Below are 21,519 nucleotides of genomic sequence, written 5' to 3' on the forward strand. Positions count from 1 at the left end.
AAATTGTTTTGATTTTAATTCAACGTGTAACATATACGAGATAGTTGTTATTCAAAACACTTTTTAAACAAAAAAGAGTCAAAAACATAATGTGTACACAGTGATATATAATTACCGGTGTATAAATGTGGGTTTTCCAGGAAGAAACAAAGAACGAGACGTTTCAAAATTAATTATTATTTTGTAATGTTATTGTGATAAAGGGATGTCGTGTGCAAAATCTACAGTAAAAAGTTTTTTCCATAAAATAATCACTTACCCGGTGACGTAGGAAGCAGAGATTTGATTTGCAGTGGTGACTGTTTCGAGCAGTAAAAACAATATTACAAGCGCGTCCAGCGCGCACTCGCGTCCATATTATAATGTTGCACAATGATTAATGACTAATGGAATACAGTCGTATATGTGAGTGCAAAATCCAAATATCGTGGTCTTCGTCGATCGTTGCTCGGCGCTGGTGTTCATGTGTGCCGAACTATATACACGTAGTGACACTATGGCCACCGGGTGGTACGAAAAAAAAAACCCACAAAACTTTTAAAAGCACAAAAGTCGTTCGTCTCGATTGTTACAAGTATGATGTGCACGTACAGCCACACGGCACGCAACCGCGGTACGTCTATTAACACTGACGGTGTTATTATGATATTATCGAAACGAATCGATCGACCAGAGATGCGGTCGCGCCGATTGACGGGCGCAACAGCGGCGGCGGTGATATGCGCGTATATTACACGCACAAGACGAGGAGAAAATGCTCCTCGGTACGAGAATAAACACAACAACAATAATGATAAAAGACAGAATGTAACAGAATTAAAAAAAAAAAACCAACACGAGTCGTGTTTGCGATGTGTTAAGTCGAATAATAATGGAACGCGACGATCGACACGTCGGACACGATTCCGACAACAGTGCATGAGCCGCGCGCCACCACCACGAGAATGGGTACCACCGCCGCCGCCTGCGTAGAGAGACCCCTCTCACCACGATAACGCGCCGTAACACTGTGCATCGACATCACAAAGATTATTTTTTTTCTTCTCTTTTAATTCGAACCGAAGACGTCCATTAAAATATCGAACATTACACGACGATAGGGTATAGGTACCTCTGTTTTCTTTGTACAGGTATATACGTATATAGTCGACGCACTCCTATTCACCGCCCACGAAATAATAAATAAATACGACATTATGTGCGTAAGTATATAATATATAAGAGCTATGCGAGTATAGAAATGCACGATGACGAAAATTAACGTTATTTTAATGCGCGGGAGACGTGAAAATCAAAAACCAAATTAAAATCTCTCCCGGTCCTTTTCTTTTAATTACAAATACCTACGATTATTCAGTGGCCAACAATCAAATTCTACAACCTGCAGACCCGGATTGAGTGTTTTTACGAGCCGTAAGCATTTGAGTCATATATACTATAATAGCCTAATTAAATATAGAATAAATATTACACTTGTGTGACAAACTGTGGCGATGGTTATAGAATTTTATTAAGTTAGAGGGAGAGAATAAAATTTAAAATAATAAATACCATTCATAATTTTTACTAAATTAAATTATAACTATTAAGTAAATACATATTTGTTTGTATAATGATATCAATTTGCAATGTAGTCTTTGAAACTCACATCAGTCAACTACTTTGTACTTTTCATCCACACATAAAAAAAATGTTTCTAGCTTTTTAAATTTAAATTTACAAAACTATTTGGATTATAGTCAAGTAATTTCACAAAATTCGGTTTTGATGTTGACAGTTCAGAGGTTTTGTAGATTATATTGCGATAATAAAGATCTTGATACGTCTTTTTAATAGTTTTTAACAGAACTTTCACCTGTACGGTTATTAAACATATAATAGAAAGATACAAACGTAACAATACCTTTCGACATTTTGTAAACTCTCAATTACATTTAATTACTATAGTATCGTCTCTTATGAAAATGTTAAACAAACTACTCTCATTTTTATTTCTGTAGTCGTAATTAAAAATAACGACGTAGGTGAAAACTTGAAAACTGTTTAAATCCAATATAACAATATGGAAATAAACGATTTGGTGATTTAAACTTGCTCACAAACGTAGAACTACGCCGCAAATGACCGGTTAATAAGTTACTGATCAATAGGACTGTGAATTTAATGCACTAAAGAACCTTAAAAAATGCATTAAAAATGTCAAAAAAATGCAATAAAATATGCACTTAAAATGCAAAAAATTCAACATAAAATGCCAAAAATTATAGTATAAAATTCATTTAAAATGGTTTTTAATTGAATAATTATATTAATATTAATATTGGGTACAGGATATTATACATCAGTACATTACATGCATAAAAAGTGGTCATTTAATAAAAAAAATAGTAAAAATGTTGGTTGAATTTGAATTTATTATACTTAATGCTATTCACCTGAAATTTTTTTTAAAAAATTTAGAAAGAAATATCTTACAAATAATTTATGTAGTTATCTCGCAATTGCATGCCACAAAAATAAATTTTTTTTCAAACATTTTTTTCGTCAATCGAACCTGGAAAAAATACTGGAAAATGAACTAAAAAAGGAAAATATGACCTAAAAATGCACAAAAATGACACAAACAATTAAAAATGTCAAAAAATGCAAAATAAAAGTTGCATAAATTATTCGTAGGGACATAATTTAAATTTTGTACTTACAAAGCTACGTTTCACAATCACCAAAAAATATGCTCTTTCCTACAAATTCACAGCCCTACTGATCAATAACAGTCGATCGTTATCGTAAAATACGTATAAATAATATAAAAAGCTAATATACATATTAATACTTTATGTGGTCCGAATTTTTCGAGAGCCGTTAACAATGCATATTATCATTTTGTCTGCAGTAAGTAGATCTGGTCCTGCGGTCATAACTGGCCAGGACCTAAACAGCAAGTCGCCCTAAACCTTTGCAGTTCAATAACCAATATCGAGTCGTGTGCGCGAGCAGAGACACTAAGTCGTAATATTGTGTACACATTGTGTGGCTGCGAGTTCTCCTCGAGCATAATTTGATATTACCGCCGTGCCGCTTGCACAATAACGAAGACAGTGTATAACACATACGTTTATGATAATATGATAATATAATATTGTGTGCACGCTTCGATGTAATAACAATAATTGAATGCGTGAGAAAGGCCTACGGAGAGTCGTCGGGGCAAAAAATGAAACTTGAGCTCGTGGTACAGACACAGCAGCAGCAGCAGCAGCAGCAGCAGCAGCAGCAGACTTCTGCAGACACGTCCACGAGCTGCTGCAATTTTAAATGTAATTTTCTAGAGGTATACCCGATGGCTGCAGCGGTATTCATATTTGGCAAATAATAGCCAATAAATACTATATTCCGTACGGAGTTCCGGTCGTATCTCGTTTATTGCGTGCTGCATGTATATATATGCACTACATACGCCTATATACATTATATTATATACAGTACTGCGATTTACAGCATAATAATAAAAATAATAAGCGTGCGTTTAGAGAAAACGTTGGTATTCGATTAAAATTGCATCGAAAAGAAATCAACGTCAATACAAAACCAATATAGTTCCTTCATGTAATCATGTGCAATATTATGATTCATATCTTGTAGTATTGTAACATAAAATTGAATCTGTTGGTAAATATTATTATACACACATATAGGTAGGTACGTGTAATATGTACGCATTATATTTGTACTGTGACTTATACCTATACATAGGTCTACACACAAATAAAAGAAAACAAATACAATAATAGAGAACAGAAATCCGTATAGTGTTATGCATGTGTTTTTTTAAATTTAAAACCGACAAACGAGTATGATTTGAAAGATAATAAAAAATAAAATAACACAATATATTATTATGTAACATATAACTAATTATTTTAAAGAATGCCCCGGTAAATGTCTGTTACAATGTAGTTTTGCAAATTTACGAAGAAACCTGAAAATCTATAGTTAGCCGTATTTGTAGTCGAAAAATTACGTATCCCTAGGTATACGTATTTTTACTCAATTTTATATTTCTATGCATGTGTAGGCAGTAAGCATTTAGTATATGTTTAACATTTGTATCCCTTTTTCGCGGAGTATTTAGTCTGACAACTTTTTTAGGGTTTTTAAACATCTCTTATTTGTTTGTGTATAATTTTGTAATAATTCAATTATTGCACATAGCTAAACAAATTATTTCTTACAGAATTCACTATATATAATAATTATAATTCTACTGTACGTGTGTATGTCACTGTACTACTCCTAAACGGCTGGACCGATTTGAATGATTTTTCTTTATATGCGTTTGGGTGACGCCCTGGATGGTTTAGATTCACAATTGGACCAGATAGGTCCGACTCGGGGAGTTGCTCAAGAGAGGCTTAGCCCTCTAAAGTCCCTCTTAGTTCCATTTATCCCAGATTAAAATCTCTTGAGACTCAAGGCAACTTTTCCCTTTTTTCTTTCCGTAAAAACTTCATTTGGAATATAACAAAAACAAAAACGAGCCATATCGGTCCAGTCGATTGATTGATGAGCTTATCAACGTACAACTTTTAATTTTCATAATTATTTCGAAGATAATACTAATAATATTAAATACAATTTTGCTTTTAAATTAAACAACTGAATTCATAATAATATATATCCGTTTAATATTTAATGAATATATATAAAACAAATTTGAATGATTTCATAACTTTTAGAAGCTTTAATAAAGCTGTTCATGTTGTCTTTCTCTTATTGTTGTCTATTCCACTTATGTTCTTTTTGTTTCAGGCTTTGCTATAATATTATAATATTGGTACATCTATCTATTTATAGTTTTTAATAAATTTAAATACCCTACAAGTCTACTATTTCTTTAAATAGGCAATAATCAAAAACTCGGTCTGGTAACGACTGTGTGGATGATGCTAGTACATTATTTTTTAACACAAGTACACTAGCTATAGTATTATAATTTTCTCTTCTTTTCTTTGTTTCATAGTTTGTTTTAAAACGTAATATTTTTTACTATAAAAAGTACAAATGAGTAAATAATGACCATCAATAAAAGTTATGCAAACAACATTATGGGTCCTTGGTATATGTGTTATTCGGGGACTTGTCCCCTTGGTCATTACTTAATCTAGGACTGAGTTCCGCCAATGATGAATCATTTAGGAATTAGCTGTTTTGACTAGAAAATAACCACGCGTCTGGAGTGGAGGTAGCTGAAGAATAAATAAAATAGCACTTAACAAACCATTATTTTAATGATAACAACAAAACTCTACAAAATAGTAAATATACATTATAAATTAAAACTTACAAGTTAATATTATAATATCATTTATATAGTACATAAAAAAACAATAATTATCTGTATTTCAAATATAGTACTTTTATATAGGTCATTTGGATATGATGAATCAAATTAATGAAACTAGTAGTTACAATAGTTGGTATACATTAATCGTTATGGTCTGTGATAGAAATTAAAGAGCAGATATAATAACATTTTTATTTTGAATGAGGTCATGTTCATCAAATAGCATAAATAATATACGATTATTATAGGTAGATTGAATTAACACGAAAGATTTTTGAAAAAAAAAAACAATTTATAGTAGTATCAAATATTATTATTTACTACTATATTGTACGTGCGTTATTGTGTGAATAAAATAAGCAATAATAACAATCGAATACATAGAATGATTGCGCATGGCGTTTTCGTTTGGTCAAAATATATATTAAACAAAAAAAAAAACTATGATGTACCTACGATGTCACTTAATTTCTTTACGCTTTAAATCAGGTTAAAGTTATCTTCGGTGCTGGTGGAATCGGAACATTTGTATTTGGCCTGACAATCTCCGTCCGCCCTACCGTCTTCAATGGCTTCTTGCAACTTGATCAACATTTGCTCGTATTTCACGTCTATCGGCACCACACTGAAAACAATACCACATAAAAAAAATAATATATTATACATTTATACAAATTAAAAATTTGCAAGTAGGTATTATACACGTCACATTATAATATTTGTATATAATTACGCATTTATTATTTTCAAGGAAACCATATATAGCAAATACGCAGTAATCATTGCATAGTGATTCCACGATGGGGACCTGAACGTGTTTACATTTTTTTTTTCGTATTGTTATATCAATGTGCAGTTGTACATTTATAATCTATGTAATTAGAATACATATTATTATAGAAAAACAATTGTAATGTATAGCAGCTAGTCGCCAATTGCAGATAATTGACAACCATCAGAACATAAATAATACATTCGATGACAGATGAAGTCAAGAGTGGTTACCACTTAGTAATTACTAACTATTAAACATTTATACGTCGATCAACAAAAATGGTTTATGGATGTGATGGAACATAATTTTTATAGAATTATCTGATGATTTTTGATTGGGAGGTAGGTACCTAATAATATAACATTTTACACTCTATTATACTATATAGTATAGTTTATTATATTTTCAAAAGTATATGACTGATAACTGATAAGTGATGACTCTAAAATTGGTATTAACTAGACTAAGATTTTTATGTAACATAAAATAATAAAATATGCAACGTAAATGTATGTAACTGATTTGATATAATCCATTTCGGAATGATGTAGGTAATCTATTGTCTATGATATAATGAATGAATGAATAAATGAAATAATAAAAATATTATAAAACTGCCATGACATGATTAGCAAATCAATATTTTAAATGCAAATAAAAATTAGTTATCTATCAGGATTTTGAGTAATAGTTAAATGAGTATGGTAACTTAAAATAATCTCCTCTACACCCTTTCCCAAATTATAAAAAGCAAACATTCAACATAAGTCCACTTGTTGCATAAAAACTATGTTTTTGTTGATGTTATTTTATTTAAAACTTTGTTTTAAAATAAAAGTTATTAATTATTAATATCGACAAAAAAATGCCAACGGCACGTAGTGTTTTCCCAAGCGGTCACCCATCCAAGTACTAACTACGCCCGACGTTGCTTAACTTCAGTGATCGGACGAGAACTGGTGTATTCAACGTGGTATGGTCGTTGGCGAGAGTATTGTAGTTTTAAATTGTATTTAAACAAAAAAACCGACCTGCAGAACCACTAAAAAAATGTAAATTATTTCTAATGTGGCCCATCGACAAAGGTAAGGAATCTATACATTTATTTTATTTATAATAGTCATATACAGCCGTTATCTTACGGTTCCAATAATTTCGCAGTTTTCCACACCATTTCGGCGCTTTTCAGGTAGCTCTCCGCCCTGGCCGGTTGCTCACACGCCACTCGGTTCAAGCAGTCGTAACGACCTGACTCATCGGCCACCAAATATCCAAGGAACAACAGCAAATCCGTCTCAGTGACCATGTTCGCCACGAATCCGGTCCCCAAGCCCGCCGCATCCGGTCCGTCCTTCCGACTTTTGCCACCGTTCCCCTGCATGTACGACGCTCCCCAGATGAGTCCCTTGAGAACCAGCATCAGCACCACGTTGGACATGTTTAGGCTGAGCATCTAGACAAACAGATGACGACGGACACTGTATAATAATCGATGATCGTTCACATACCGTCGAGTATGGCAGTGCGGTCGTCGATGAGGGCGGCAGACGAAGGTATACAAGTTGATTCACCAAACATGTTTTCGACACCCGTTATTCTCTTTAATTAAGTATTTATTACAATTTTGATTTTTGGAATTTTTCAGCATAAGTATACTTACCTATAAGTACTAAAAACAATATTTTAAAATTACCTACTTATGTAATTTATGGAGTAACTACGTATGGCAATACAATATATTTTTCAAATAATAACCATTCACGGTTAATTTCTAAAAAAGACATTTGTATCACCACTAGACACTCCTTACACAGTGAAAGAAATATAATTAATTAAAAAATGGTCTTTACTTAATACAAAAATTATAAATTGTATCTCTACTTAAAAATTCCAAAATATCAGAATTTAAACAAATGCATAATTAAAGCATAAAATAGGAGTAAGCATACTCGGTGAATCATTACGTGTATATAATAATACACAATGTAAACAGTATAGGAATATTCATAGACGAGAAAGCGATATAAATTATTTAATATATAATAAATAGCCATAGGTAATGTGTTAGCGTATAATGTTTATAAAAATTAAAAATATCATCATAGTGTGAAGATCAAGTAAAGTACTGATGCGGAAGTTATCGTTCATTACGTTATAAACTACGCTGCAATTGTGTAGGTAGTAGCAGAGAGCCAGTAACGAAAAAGTTTAGATCGTGTGGTCGTAAGAGTTTTGAAATCGAAAGCTTTTAGTAAATTTATCAATGCAGGATAAACCAATTCAGGACGAATGGACGATTTCAATATGAATGAGAGTATTTTTTTGCCAGACCTTAACATCATTTTGTTATTTGTATAATATAGCGCGTGTATAATGTATATTATATATTATGTTTTGAATAATTTAGAGCAATAATGATTGTGCAAAATGTTTTTATTAATTACTGATTTCTAATTAAAAATTATAATACACGTGAATTTATTCGTCAGTATGCCGGTATCGTATAAATTGATTTCAGTATGTTTTTACTTTTCTTTAAATAATTACAAAATGCGTGGATTTCAGAATTGTATAAGTATTTGGCTTTATTTAAATACCGAAATGTATCACGGTGTAATACAATTTTAATTTAGCTCAACGTTCCGTGACCGTCCAAAATTGTAAGGTGAGGTCGTAGGGAATGATAGAATGATAAATTATACGCCCCATCGCAGCTGGTCAACACGATTTTCATTTTTCATAGACTAAAGTAATTTTCAGAGTGGAAACACTGTGAAATGGTTAACAATAAAAAAAAAACTATTGAATCGAATGAAAAACATTTTATGGCTACTTAAATTGTTATTTAATATAGTTTTCGTTTGAAAGGATGTAACTATTTAGTATTTAATGGTCAAATAAGAATTACCGATCGGGCGTTTAGAAAAATTTTCAAAATTAAAATCAAATAAAATGTTAATACAATATATAATATAGTGCTTGCAGGGCTGTATTCATTTTCAATACAGAGAAGTTAAACAGACGTTTTTCGGGCTATACAATATCAATAGTTACTATGATGAATAAATTATGGCTCATTATTAATAACTAATAACGGATAAGTACACAGATAACTATAATAACAATAGAAAACGTAATTTAGTGTTTTAATGAATTTCGCTTTAACGGATTGTACAGTTATTATATAAATATTTAACTCGAAATCTCTAAATGATAATTTAAGAGGTGTGAAAACCAGGGTGCGAAACTGTTGTTAATATATTATACGGTTAAATACGTATAAAGGCAAAGTGCGATTAAGCTAGGACTTTATTGATGTCTGTGTATACTATAGCCATAGCGTGTACTTAAAAAACACATTTGTCAGATAATGTCATTCGGTAGGTACCTCAAGTAGAAGGAAAGAGTTAATGTACTTACTACTTTGTACAGCAGCATAAAGGTAGTCAGCAGGTATTGGCTGTACCAGTGGTGTAGCTAGGATTTTAGGGGCCGTGACATCCTGGGGCCCCTAAAATTTTTAAAATAATCAAAAGATAACTCTTCACTATTTTAAGTTGAAAAGTTTCAACTGTGCAAACCGTTTAATTAATACATCAAGGCTTTATTTTTTCTATCAATATTAAAGCTTAACTCCGTAGACGCTCTTGGTTCATATAGTAGCTAAGTATACTCCTCCGAAAGTTCTTAATTTTGTATTGAAAACGTTCGTTCTGCACTAGCAGAACTGGAAAAATCAAATATAATATTAAAGCTGTGCAAACTGCGCGTAAACTTGATGACGATAAGTGGTTTTTTGTTATAATTAAATCTGCTAGTTCACGTATGGTTGAATCTTATTAATTTCGTTTTTTAGAATTGTTCTCATGCTACAAATGTTTTAAATATATGTTTCATGTATGTCTTTTTGTATATTTTGATTTTTTTTTATCTCACTAATTTAAACTTTGAGTTTGGATAACCGGAGGCCAGTGGAATTCAGTCACCTAGGCCACCCTATATTTACCCTACTGACTTGGTAATGATAGGCTATAGCCCTATGGGTACTTAATAATATACGATTCGCGTTGAGCAATGTGCACATTTTAAAATGTTATACTGTTGTAATAAAGTGAGAATTGTTACGTTGTATAATAAGCTGACAATGGACGAAATACATAGTTCAATTTAATATGGGTTTCTATTATCATAAATGTTAACTTATATATATATATGTATAATGTATATATACAGAAATAATCGTATTTTCACCGTGTATACAAAATATATAATTCATAATATGTAAGCATCGTGTCATTGTGACGAATCCGGTTGTTCATCATCTCGAGTCAAATATTGTAATATATATAGGTACGTGTATGTTTTTATAATGTATATATATGGGTATTTGGTTTGTATGTGTGTGTGTATATTGAAAACGATCACAGTGGTTGAGGCAGCATTATGTAGAAGAGTCAAGAACAATATAAAAATATTTTGTTATTAAATTGATTGAAGACTGAAGTAAAAGTAGAACCAAAATGCGATTTTAGCCATAGAAATAAGATTCTCGAAAAGACTTTGGGCGGGGGTGGGGGGTGTAAAAGTTTTGTTGAATACATAAATGAAATACTAGCCAAAATGTCAGGTAGATCGCATAATCCAAGGGCCATCTTGAAAAACTGACAGGGACTGGACAAGGTGGTCAGGGAAGACATTTTGCAGAAACCCTGGCCGGTGGACCTCTTTTTTACACCCGGATTTATACAGTGCTGGTTCTAAATATACAATATAATAATACGTTGCACACGCGTTATTACCAACAGCGACAAATTAAAATCCCATTTAAAAAATTTTGTTTCATAAATCATTCTACGAGAAAATAACATCAAAATATATAAAAACCAATGTATGTGTTGTTTTGTACTTGACTACTGGTAGCTCCAGTCCTGCTGATCATCGACTTGGCGAAACCCGCAAATATCGACTCCATGTCCAAAACCCTCGGCTGCTGCGAGGCGTCTCTCTTGCGGTCCGCTGCAGCGATTCCAGCGTCTTCGTAGTCCGCGCGATTCTCGCCGATCGCGTGTCCCACCGCTCTGCCCGCCAGCAACAGTAAGCACACTGACGCGACTCCAGTTGGCTGCATGATTCTCTTAAAAAAAAAAAATTATTATTTAACAAGTAACCACACAATACGGACAAGTCACTGGAGTAAGAGATTTGTTTGCAGCAAACACGGATGACGTATTCCGGTCGACACTCACCGGTTTCAAGGAACACGAATACACCCGTAACTATCGATGATGTGCTCAAGTCTTGTGGACGGACGACGGTAATGTCGGTATATAGTGACTCGATGTTGTGTTGGATTGTCTTCGGCGTGGTAAATGACAGGTACAGACGGTCGTACGGCCGATTTTGTAATGTCTCCGGCCCGGGAAAGTAAAAGTGTCAAGTATTGTTCGTGCTTCGACAGCATATCGTTGCAATTAAAGTTACACCAGAACTCATGTAACAACCAGACAAACGAAACCGTTTGTTTACGCCGTGTGTCTGTGTGTGTGTGTGTGTGTGTGTGTGTGTGTGTGTGTGTGTGTGTGTGTGTGTGTGTGTGTGTGTGTTGGCGGAAACTTGCAACCTGTAGAATAAACGGCAAGACAGCCGCCGCCGCTCCACAATGGACTATTCGTCAAACTTCATGGCTGCAAACAATTTGGTTTGTTCATGTTTACTGTGTGTTAAGTTTTGATTATTATTGTTATACCTACGTGCTTGTCGAATGACTTAAACTGTGTAAACTTACTAGTACTTACTTAAATTATTTATACTATGTGCACTTTCTACGATTTCGTTAAATTATTATATCAGTGAACATTTAATTTTTTTATACGTTTCATAGAACAGGTAACATAATAGAATATCTTGAAGTATTTTTGAATTAGATCGTTAATAACCCTTGAAATTGAATTTATTATAAAGTCAAAAAAATTAAAAATATGCTTACGAATGATTTTTTTTTTTTTTGTTTTAGGAACAGAATATATTGTGTTCACCAAAATAAACATGAATAATAATAATTATAAATACTTAATTATATACCATATTCTTCAGATCTTACATCTCAAATAAATATCCATACAATAATCAAATTTATATAGATAGTCTTGTAAATGTAATAAAATGGTATAATTAATAGGCAAATAATTTAACTGTTATGTAAATAAACTGCCTATCGCGCATTTTATAGGCAGAACAATAAGAAATATAAACAGGAATCAGGAATTCCAAACCTTATAGATAACTCTAATACCTACATTTTTCAACCAATATAAAATTGTTTTGACTAAAAAATCGTTTTGCTATTGAAAAAGTCATGTTTTTAAGTATATCTAAAAATTAAAATGCAATTCAGAACACCACCCGCAAAACATATTAATATATACCTATTATAGGTTTGCTATTTTTTTTATTTTTTTACTATAAAGCTATAATATTATAGTATTATTGGTTATTATATTATTTATTATATCAAAACAAAAAGTGTAAGTGAGATTCAAACATAATCATGCTCAAAGTTTCAATAAGTCAAGTGCAGTGAACAATTTTATCGGCCCATTTTTTTTATGCAAACGGCCTATATACATAACTCGGGAGATTATGCAATTAATATGAGTGAACTGCATTGTGTAATATGGAACACGAGAAACCCTAATTATTTTTAGTTTTCGATCAATTATACTAGATAATATAGGTGATATAAGTCTTTGATGAATGTTAATAATAATACAATAATAATAATATACTTTGGCCAGTGTTAAAGATGTGAAAAATTCAAACAAAAAAAATAAGGAAAATTCAATACACTTTTTGAGTAACTAACTTATTTTCTATTGATCATTATACGGAGGCTCAGCTTGGACAGTTGTTTGGTCCTTACGAATCAATGCAAACCGGTAAGGGGCAGCAAATGCACACTCAGCTACCCACGTGCGCTCGCCTATGGTTTCAAGTTAAGGAATTTACTGAAGGATGTTTTGTGGAAATAAAACTCTTGTTTTCCAATTGATGATTCTTTTTTCCGCTATAAATTAATTAACCGATCATTTTTCTGAAAATGATGATGTATCAAAACCAAAATTAGAACTAGGTAATACTTTTTTAGTCGATAGTAGCTTCAGTTAAATTTAACTTTGTGTTTGGAAAATCTGAGCGAGTGAGATGCGCTTCCATTGTCTGCTTAAAAAAGAAGAAAAATTCATTTATTTAATTTATAATGCCAATTGGCAATATACCTAAGTGTTTTTTTTTTATAAGTGTAATAATATGGTAGGTACACTTTTATCTGTGTTTTAATAAATTAAAAATTAGAAAAAATAAATTATGAAATTAAAATATTTTGTTATTTAGGTAAGCATCTGCAATTTATGATGCAATATACTGGCACGGGTTTTCCTGCACCATTAATCATTATAGTGATTCTACAGTAGAAATGGTAAAGCGCAATAGGGAGAGGTCACCACGGTTTCACTAAACCAGCAGTTGGAAACGGTGGTGCTATTGAGGGATCATAAATACTTTTAGAAACAAATTTTTCGATAACATCAATAGCCAAAGTCTTATAAAGTTATAAGCAAAAATACGCAGTACCAGGTGCCCTAATAGTATTATGATAATTAATTCATAATATTATAAAATTATTTTAAGTTTTCTTTGTAGATACCTAAGTATACTAATTTACATCTGTAACAGTAATATTGTAAATAGAAACTCATTCTTTAATTTTTTGGTGCTAAAATCATTTTAAGAACTACCTATAATTTACAATAATATTTGTAGCTGATATTATTATAAACATATTAAATTAAATCGATAGTTATGAATTACTTATGGTAGTATTAACTATTATTACAATAATATGTATGTGTAACAAACGACGGCTAATAATTCATATCTTGTAGTAAATAAGGTGTCAGTACATGGCCGTGATCGTCTAGTGGTTAGGACCTTGCGTTGTGGCCGCAATAACCCAGGTTCGAATCCTGGTCACGGCACAAAATTTTTTGCGTTTTTAATAAAATATTTTAAGTCGCATTCGGTGTATAAATATATTTATATTAAATAATTGCAAAATAAAAACAAATAACAATACAATTTTTTTTAAAACTTAATACATAATAATTAATAATATAAAAGTCATATGAGATAGATGATAACAATAATATCATGATAAAAATGTTCACTTCATTTTTTTCGTCTATTAATGCTATTATAAAATAGACAATCGGGGGTTTAACCCCCCCCCCAAAAAAAAAAAAAAAATTATGTAGGACATACTGTAGGTAATTCAGTGTGAATAGTATGACGCTAATAAATATTTAAAATTTTTTCAAAACCCCCCGTAATTTTTTCCTGCTTTAGCCCCTATAAATTAATTACCACAAAACATTTGAATCATGAATGTTAATTAGTGATTACACATTTAGTATTTACCAACTAGGTATGTAAAATAATATAAAAAGTGTATGTGTAGATTGCGCTCGGCATGTTCGTCTCTATCGATCAGACTTAATTCCACAAATGATACAATTTAAATGCGATAAAGGTTAAGTTAGTAGTTTCGTAGTCGGGTATATAAGTATATTATACGTCTTTTTAGTTAAATTTAATTCAGCTAGATATTGAAGTTATCGGCAACAGTCGAATCGAAGCATTTGTATTTCGACTCGCAATCACCGACCGCCATTCCGTTCTCGATGGCTTCTTGCAATCTGATCAATGTTTTCTCGTACTTCGGGTCCAACGGTATCACACTGAAAATGTCAATATTGATGAAGTCTAAACATTAATATGTCATTAGTATTATTTAATTAATATGTTTAAATTGTGTAAGTAGGTATTAGGTATTGAAGATAATCTCAAGTGACGTCGCTGGCTCATTGTTGAGGATGATGGTGGGGGGGTGGGGATGAGAGAGCGAAAGAACATTCGAATACGATGTATTATTTTTAATGTAGGTCAAATCTTTAAGAAATCATTAACTCAAATATCAAGGGATGTATTATATATTATAGTATAGCATTATACAGTAAACTTATGGCGTAACTGATGGAAACAAGTGGGATTAGACCCCACCCAATTTTGTCATACAAATATAGTATTATAGTATAGGTACGATATTTATAATATTATCATTTGCTCGGGTAGTGCAACTTACCCGTCAAACATTTTCGCGGTTTTCCAGACCATTTCGGCGGTCCTGAGATAACTCTCCGCCCGCTCCGGTTGCTCGCACGCCACGCGGTTCAGACATTCGTGTCGGCCCGACTCGTCGGCGACCAAGTATCCGAGGAACAGCATCACGTCAGTTTCAGTAACCATGTCCTGGAACAGTCCCCCGACCGCGGTCGAGGTCGAATCCTCGTTTCGTGCTTCCTTAACACCACCACCATTTTGCATGTATGACACGCCCCATATCAGACCCCTGAGTACCAACATCAGTACTAAGTTCGACATGTTCAAGCTGAGCGACTATAAACAAAACGAACGTATGTCAACCGTATTTTATTAATTATCATATTATTATTATTGAGTCGTTTTAAAGTTATAACATGCATGATAGGTATTCATGAAACAACATAAATGTCGAGTATATAATTTATAAATAAATATATTTATATAATAAAGAGATCGTTATAAATAGGGCAGATGACGTCTTCTTCTATAACATTTGCTTATTTGTTATCGTACAAGATACCTATCATCAGAGAAATTAGTTTGTTTGGTGATAAGATAATAAAGCCAGACCGGAACATTTGTTTGTTTTATAATTAGATTCCTTGATGATATCAAGGCATATTATTTTATTTTCTGACTTATTGTACAAAAATATTGCATAGTATATTTGCAAATGTGTTAATGCGATTTGAATAATGCAATATTTCAAATATGAATGATTTAAATAATATTTAACTGAAATAGATACTTATTGTATTGCATTTGTTATTGCATTTGTTGATTCGTGATAGTATGTGCATATGGGTAATACTAAATTATTATTTCTTGTTTTTTTAAAAGCATAAGATATAAGTTATTAAATATTTTCTATTTATTAGCGCTTTCATGTATTATAAGTAGACCAGTTAAGAGTTGAGTCTTCTGCCCTATTATGGCTGATAAATATACAGGACAGATAATAGTCACATGCATAGGTAGTATAGTAAGACTGTAAGAGTAAAAAAAGTAATTTGAAGTTTGATTGTATACATAGATACTTCGTTGTGTCGTTTTTTGATTAATCGATTGAAAGCGGAAGTAAATAGCAGGCATATTATAAAAAGCAAACCCAAGTACAATTTTAGAAATAAGAATCCCGAAAAGTTTTCTGACAGGGTATTATATTATTATTTCTTTTAAATACTAGCCAAGATGTCGGGCAGATCACAAAATCCGTTGGCCATCTTGAAAAATTTACAGGGACTGGACAAAGTGGTCAGAGAGGACAATTTGCAGAAACCCCGGGATGATCTCTGGTATACATCACGATCTATACAGTAGTGGTTCTAAATGTATAATAATAATACGTTGCACATGTGTCAATTTTTCACAAAAAAATAAATAATCCTATTTTTGGTTTGTGTATTATATATATGCTCGCGAAAAATTAAATAAAATCCTATTGTTCAATATGTACTTGACCACTGGCCGCTGCCGTCTTGCCACCGATCAACGTCTTAGCGATGCCCATTAACACAGACTCCGGTTTTAAATCTCGCAGTTTACTCTCTTTCTGGTCGGCTTCGTAATCATCCCCTCGATGTTCGTCGATCGTGTGTCCCGAAATGGATCTCGTAACCAACAGCAGTAGACACACGAACCAGGTCACCAGCGTCGACATTGCCTGTGTAATTTAAATTATTATAAAAAACTATGTTTTTATTTATTCGCTTATATACTTGACTACATTTATTTAAATTTCATTTTGTATACTGCAGGTATCTAAATTAAATTCAATACTTTAAAAATATATTTAAAAATAATGGTTTTATTATTCTTAAATTCTTTTATATACCTAATTATAGTATAACCTAAAATATATTGATATCATCTTTTTTCAGCTACTAAACTATTAGTACATCTAATAAGAAAACGTCAAACCTTAACTCTACACGAAAATACGGTATTATAATATGGTGTACTCACTATTGTCATAATATGGTACAATAATATTGTTGTATCCGTAATGTTGCAGTAGAATTTAAAAATAACTATTATAGTGTAAATGTGTAATGGACTAATGGAATACAAGCAGCAGCAGCCTGATATTCTCGCAATCGTCTTCGGTGCGCGAATGACAGGTGATGCTGAGCGAAGGGCTGATTTTGAGAAGTCGCCGATCGACAAAGTAAAAGCGTCGCATAGACATACTTATTGTTTGTGTTTGAATAGCATATCGTTGTACTATTAACATATTATTATTTATTACTACAACACATCAGACGCTCAGAATTGTTTGTTTTCGAACACAGTAAGGTTTCGATCGTCATACACTAGTAACAGATATTTTTGTAGACTCACGATTCACGAGCTGAAACGAAATAGTTTTGTTTAAAAGTTTAAAATGTATTAAAATGCTTTCGCTGTACAAATTATTCGCTACACATGCTTAACTATTTTTATCTATAGCTATAAATTATATCCAAATATAAATTATTTTCTATTGCAACTTATAATTATTATATGCATTTAGCATTTTACAATAATTGTTGTACAATGTCTTATACGAAAGTCTCAAACAGAGATATATTAAAAACGACTAGCATAACTTGACGGTTGATTTAAATTTAAATATTTCGATGTAGTTTTTAAGTCTATTAGTAACAAGATTAGTGTTTTTGAGTTCACGTTCAAAAATAGTAATAAAACTTAATTTTCAACTTAACTGATATTTATTGATATAAACTTAATAATTAACGAGTTACTTTGAATCAAATCCAAGTTACGGTAGTAATTTATAAATAATCAAATAATAAATATAATACATTTATTATTTTTTTTTCTTATCTCAGTTAAGCTTCAACAGATGTTATTAGCCATACAAGAGTATTATACTTTTACATTATTTTATGTTATTGCATAATTCAATTTTTTTTTAGATATACAATTGTGTGTTGACAGTTTAAAAATGGACCAACTGCTTTATACTGCAGGTTGTCAAGGACAATACAATTATTATTGATTATGCATATTGCATAAACATTTACTTTTTATCACTTTCAACCATATTACTGATTTAAATATGTTTAAAAAAAACAAATAAATAACTTATGTTGATAATTTAATCGTAAGTTTCCATACAACTAAAAACTTCACCGAGTTAAAAAAAAATAAGGATAACTGTTAATCTTATATAAACTTTTTAAAATGTTATATATCAATTTAACTAAACTAAGTTAAAAATCATCATTAATTTGGCCAAACTTTCTGTTATTCAAATCATAATTGCTTGAGTATTTACTATACAAATCTATGTCCAATGGAATTTCTTTAATGGTACTATTTCGATTGGTAAATGTAAGTTGCGTCATTTCAATCGGAATGGTATAGTAGTTATTTTTAGTTGACAATAATCTGCATGCCAATCTTAACTGTTGTTTAATCCATAATGTTTATGGTATCATTTGAATCATCTTGATTCCCAACATTGGCAATGCAGGGTTGAACCGTTGGACCACGATTAAATTCCCTGTTAATTTCGTGTTCATGAGTTGTCTTGAGATCATTCACATTTTATACGTAATAAACAATTATAGTTAAAGATTACCTTGATTATAATTTGTATTAGGTAGATATAAAAATCTATGCTATAGCAATTGACAATGTGAAAACTACAAATTAAGTTTTTATTAATAAATATTGGATATATGTTGATATACCAATTTCAATATATCATACTTCATACATTTCTAATAAATGTTTTAATTAATATTTGGATAAATATATTGCAAAATTGCCATTGGCACATGAATATATGTACGTACGAATAATGAAGCCAGTGATAATAAAATATATATTATAGATAATTGTAGTCCTTTTAAATATTAATATAAGTGCTTAATTGTATAGCTATTTCAACCATATTTTTTAGTTAATTTAAGTATTAAAAATTGCAGGAACTATAAAATATAATTAAATCATTAAAGTTATTTTAAATTTTTACCTATAAAATGGTTATATATACTTTATTTGGTTTAACTATTATATTTAAGTCATTCTTTTTTTAGTGCATTTATTATAATCTATGAAATTATAAATTACTAGTAATTTTCTACGAATGGATCTTCGCAGGTAAAAACTATTATCAAAAAAAAATGTCTTATAATTTGCCTATATAGAACTCCGTAAAATCGTTATTTTTCCACCCTCCTAAATTTGTACAATTGAATATTGCCCAACAAGTTATCTTTAGTTATTCAATACGCATACAAATAAAATAATAAAAACAATCATATACACTCTTTTTTTTTACCTATGTGTAGGTTTGAATCATTTTGTAAATATTGTCCAAAAAATACTTATTTATTTTTACATTCATACGAAAATACTTAAATACTGAATACATAGGTAATATAAATATATTATACATGTGCTAAATTGTATTATAAACGATGTAAGAGCTACGCGCTGTAGCGTTTTGATTTAACTCGATAATATTATTTACAACTATATAAGTATAATTTGAATTATTTAACTTCTATGTACTCAAATTGCCTATTTTACAATTTACAGGAGCAAATTAACAAAATGTATTTATGAACATTTTATGCTTACGAATGAGTTTTTCATATATAACCAAAGTAGTAGCAGTATTAATTCATAGGTTAGGAAATAACCACCTATCAATAAGTATTTGAAACATTAGAGTATTAGACAAAACGTATCGATATCCGATTGTTTCATCTATACTAATGTATTTGAACATTTTGAACATTAACTTGTCCGACCGCTCCGTATTGGCGACTTGCATTATACCACAGACGGAAAAAAACATTTATGGTTATTTTCCAACGCTTCAACCAGCATCGAAAATTACAGTTTCTGAGGAGTGATGAAAAGTACATTTTTACTCAAAAACATTAATTTTATAATTAAGCATTTGATTAACTAGATTATTATCTTTATCTTTATTATGCAAACTTAGATGATACACACCGCTTGAAAATGAGTGTTCATGGAAGTAAATACGTAAACAATTCCTAAGTCATAGTTTTATAATATTTTTTTTTTAATTATAAATAATAGTAACTAAACACTTTTCTAAAAATTGAAGCTGTTACATTTTTAGTACACTTTAAAAAAATTATAATTGCAAAAAATATTTCTGAGTTGTTTATTTAAACGAGAACATATGTAGAGTATTTTATAGTTGTTTTTTAGGTACCTACCTAACAAACTGTAAAATAATAGGTGATTATTTTTAACTTAATATTAAATATAACTCAGAAAACCTCACAATAAATTATATTTTTCAATACATTTTTACTAATCTATTTTGATCCGTAAATCAACAAGACGTTTGCAGATCCATCATGCAGCAGTTTTTTAAAAACCTATAAATGTCAATTTTTACGATTTTAATTAATTTTAATTAATCAGTCGTTAAAAATCAAAATAAATTTCAATACGTTTAATATATCATTAATAATTATTATGATACGTCATAGGTTCCTCACACATTACAGCAGTTACTTTCCGTAAAATTATTCTAAAAAAAATAAAATTGCGGTGCGCGGCGTTGCACTAAATCGTGTCCGACTGCATTTTAACACTATCGCCAAGGACGTCAAGGGTGTGTGGAATCCTTTAACTTTTAAGGACCCTTAACATATTGTTTACCACATACTTTATAACCATTCTGTTTTTCTGACAATGATAATTAGTCACAAAATGTGGTACAGTATGTACAAAACCGCACCTTAAATTAATTTCGTTTTAGCCAAAACTGTAATCTCACTATTTTATGGAGATGTTACATTTTACGACAACACAATTGGCTTAGGTACCTATGTAATCTAGAAACAAAATAGGTATGGTGTTAACATTATATTATAATACTAATCATATTCATAAAGAAAAGTCATAAGACTATAACATTAAGACATTATATACATTTCTACGGTACCTACTTATATAATGTCTATAATATACTGAGTATGTGTTAATTCTATTTCAAACTATATGGAGTCTGCCACTCTCGTTTTTCATCTCCATAGAGAAATATAATCCAGCACTTATGTTCAAATAATATTGATTCTAAGAAAAAAATATATTCTATTCAGGAAATAATCTTCTCGGGAAATATTTTAATCGTAAAATATACGCTTATTTCTAAAATTATAAACTTATAAATAACTAATAGGTA

General features: G+C 30.9%; 3 protein-coding genes and 1 non-coding gene across 4 annotated transcripts in view; 1 reads left to right on the top strand and 3 right to left on the bottom strand.

Annotated features, from left to right (window-relative positions):
• Positions 1-568, bottom strand: part of LOC111035516 (mucin-5AC-like) — a 50,026-nt gene extending 49,458 nt beyond the window's left edge. Inside the window, exon 1 of the mRNA XM_022317160.1 lies at positions 260-568. The gene's annotated coding sequence lies outside the window, so the exon portion shown is untranslated. The remainder of the gene's footprint in view (positions 1-259) is intronic.
• Positions 569-5,401: 4,833 nt separating this feature from the next.
• On the bottom strand, positions 5,402-11,481 carry LOC111035531. The gene is made up of 4 exons (XM_022317182.1): positions 11,366-11,481; positions 11,026-11,253; positions 7,262-7,572; positions 5,402-5,969 (listed from the first exon to the last, which is right to left on the bottom strand). Exons 2-4 carry the CDS (start codon positions 11,245-11,247, stop codon positions 5,825-5,827), a joined length of 678 nt encoding a protein of 225 aa, XP_022172874.1. The 5' UTR covers positions 11,248-11,253; positions 11,366-11,481; the 3' UTR covers positions 5,402-5,824.
• Positions 11,482-14,080: 2,599 nt separating this feature from the next.
• Positions 14,081-14,152, top strand: Trnah-gug. Its single transcript has one exon. It is a non-coding gene; the product is annotated as a tRNA-His (tRNA).
• Positions 14,153-14,320: 168 nt separating this feature from the next.
• Positions 14,321-16,995, bottom strand: LOC111035523. Its single transcript, XM_022317168.1, has 3 exons — positions 16,792-16,995; positions 15,316-15,629; positions 14,321-14,911 (listed from the first exon to the last, which is right to left on the bottom strand). Exons 1-3 carry the CDS (start codon positions 16,993-16,995, stop codon positions 14,773-14,775), a joined length of 657 nt encoding a protein of 218 aa, XP_022172860.1. The 3' UTR covers positions 14,321-14,772.
• Between the last annotated feature and the right edge of the window lie 4,524 nt (positions 16,996-21,519).

The sequence above is a fragment of the Myzus persicae genome, unplaced genomic scaffold, assembly GCF_001856785.1.
Source record: "Myzus persicae strain clone G006 unplaced genomic scaffold, MPER_G0061.0, whole genome shotgun sequence".
NCBI classification, from domain to species: domain Eukaryota; kingdom Metazoa; phylum Arthropoda; class Insecta; order Hemiptera; family Aphididae; genus Myzus; species Myzus persicae.

Excerpts from the sequence above, each read along its gene's own strand:
- LOC111035523 (XM_022317168.1), bottom strand. The coding sequence starts at position 16,995 with ATGTCGACGCTGGTGACCTGGTTCGTGTGTCTACTGCTGTTGGTTACG. Across the intron at positions 15,630-16,791 it reads CGGCAGCGGCCAGTGGTCAA|TCGCTCAGCTTGAACATGTC; the intron begins GTACATATTGAA and ends TTTTGTTTATAG. Across the intron at positions 14,912-15,315 it reads ACCGCGAAAATGTTTGACGG|TGTGATACCGTTGGACCCGA; the intron begins GTAAGTTGCACT and ends TGACATTTTCAG.
- LOC111035531 (XM_022317182.1), bottom strand. The coding sequence starts at position 11,247 with ATGCAGCCAACTGGAGTCGCGTCAGTGTGCTTACTGTTGCTGGCGGGC. Across the intron at positions 7,573-11,025 it reads CTGGAGCTACCAGTAGTCAA|ATGCTCAGCCTAAACATGTC; the intron begins GTACAAAACAAC and ends CTGTTTGTCTAG. Across the intron at positions 5,970-7,261 it reads ACTGCGAAATTATTGGAACC|TGTGGTGCCGATAGACGTGA; the intron begins GTAAGATAACGG and ends TATTGTTTTCAG.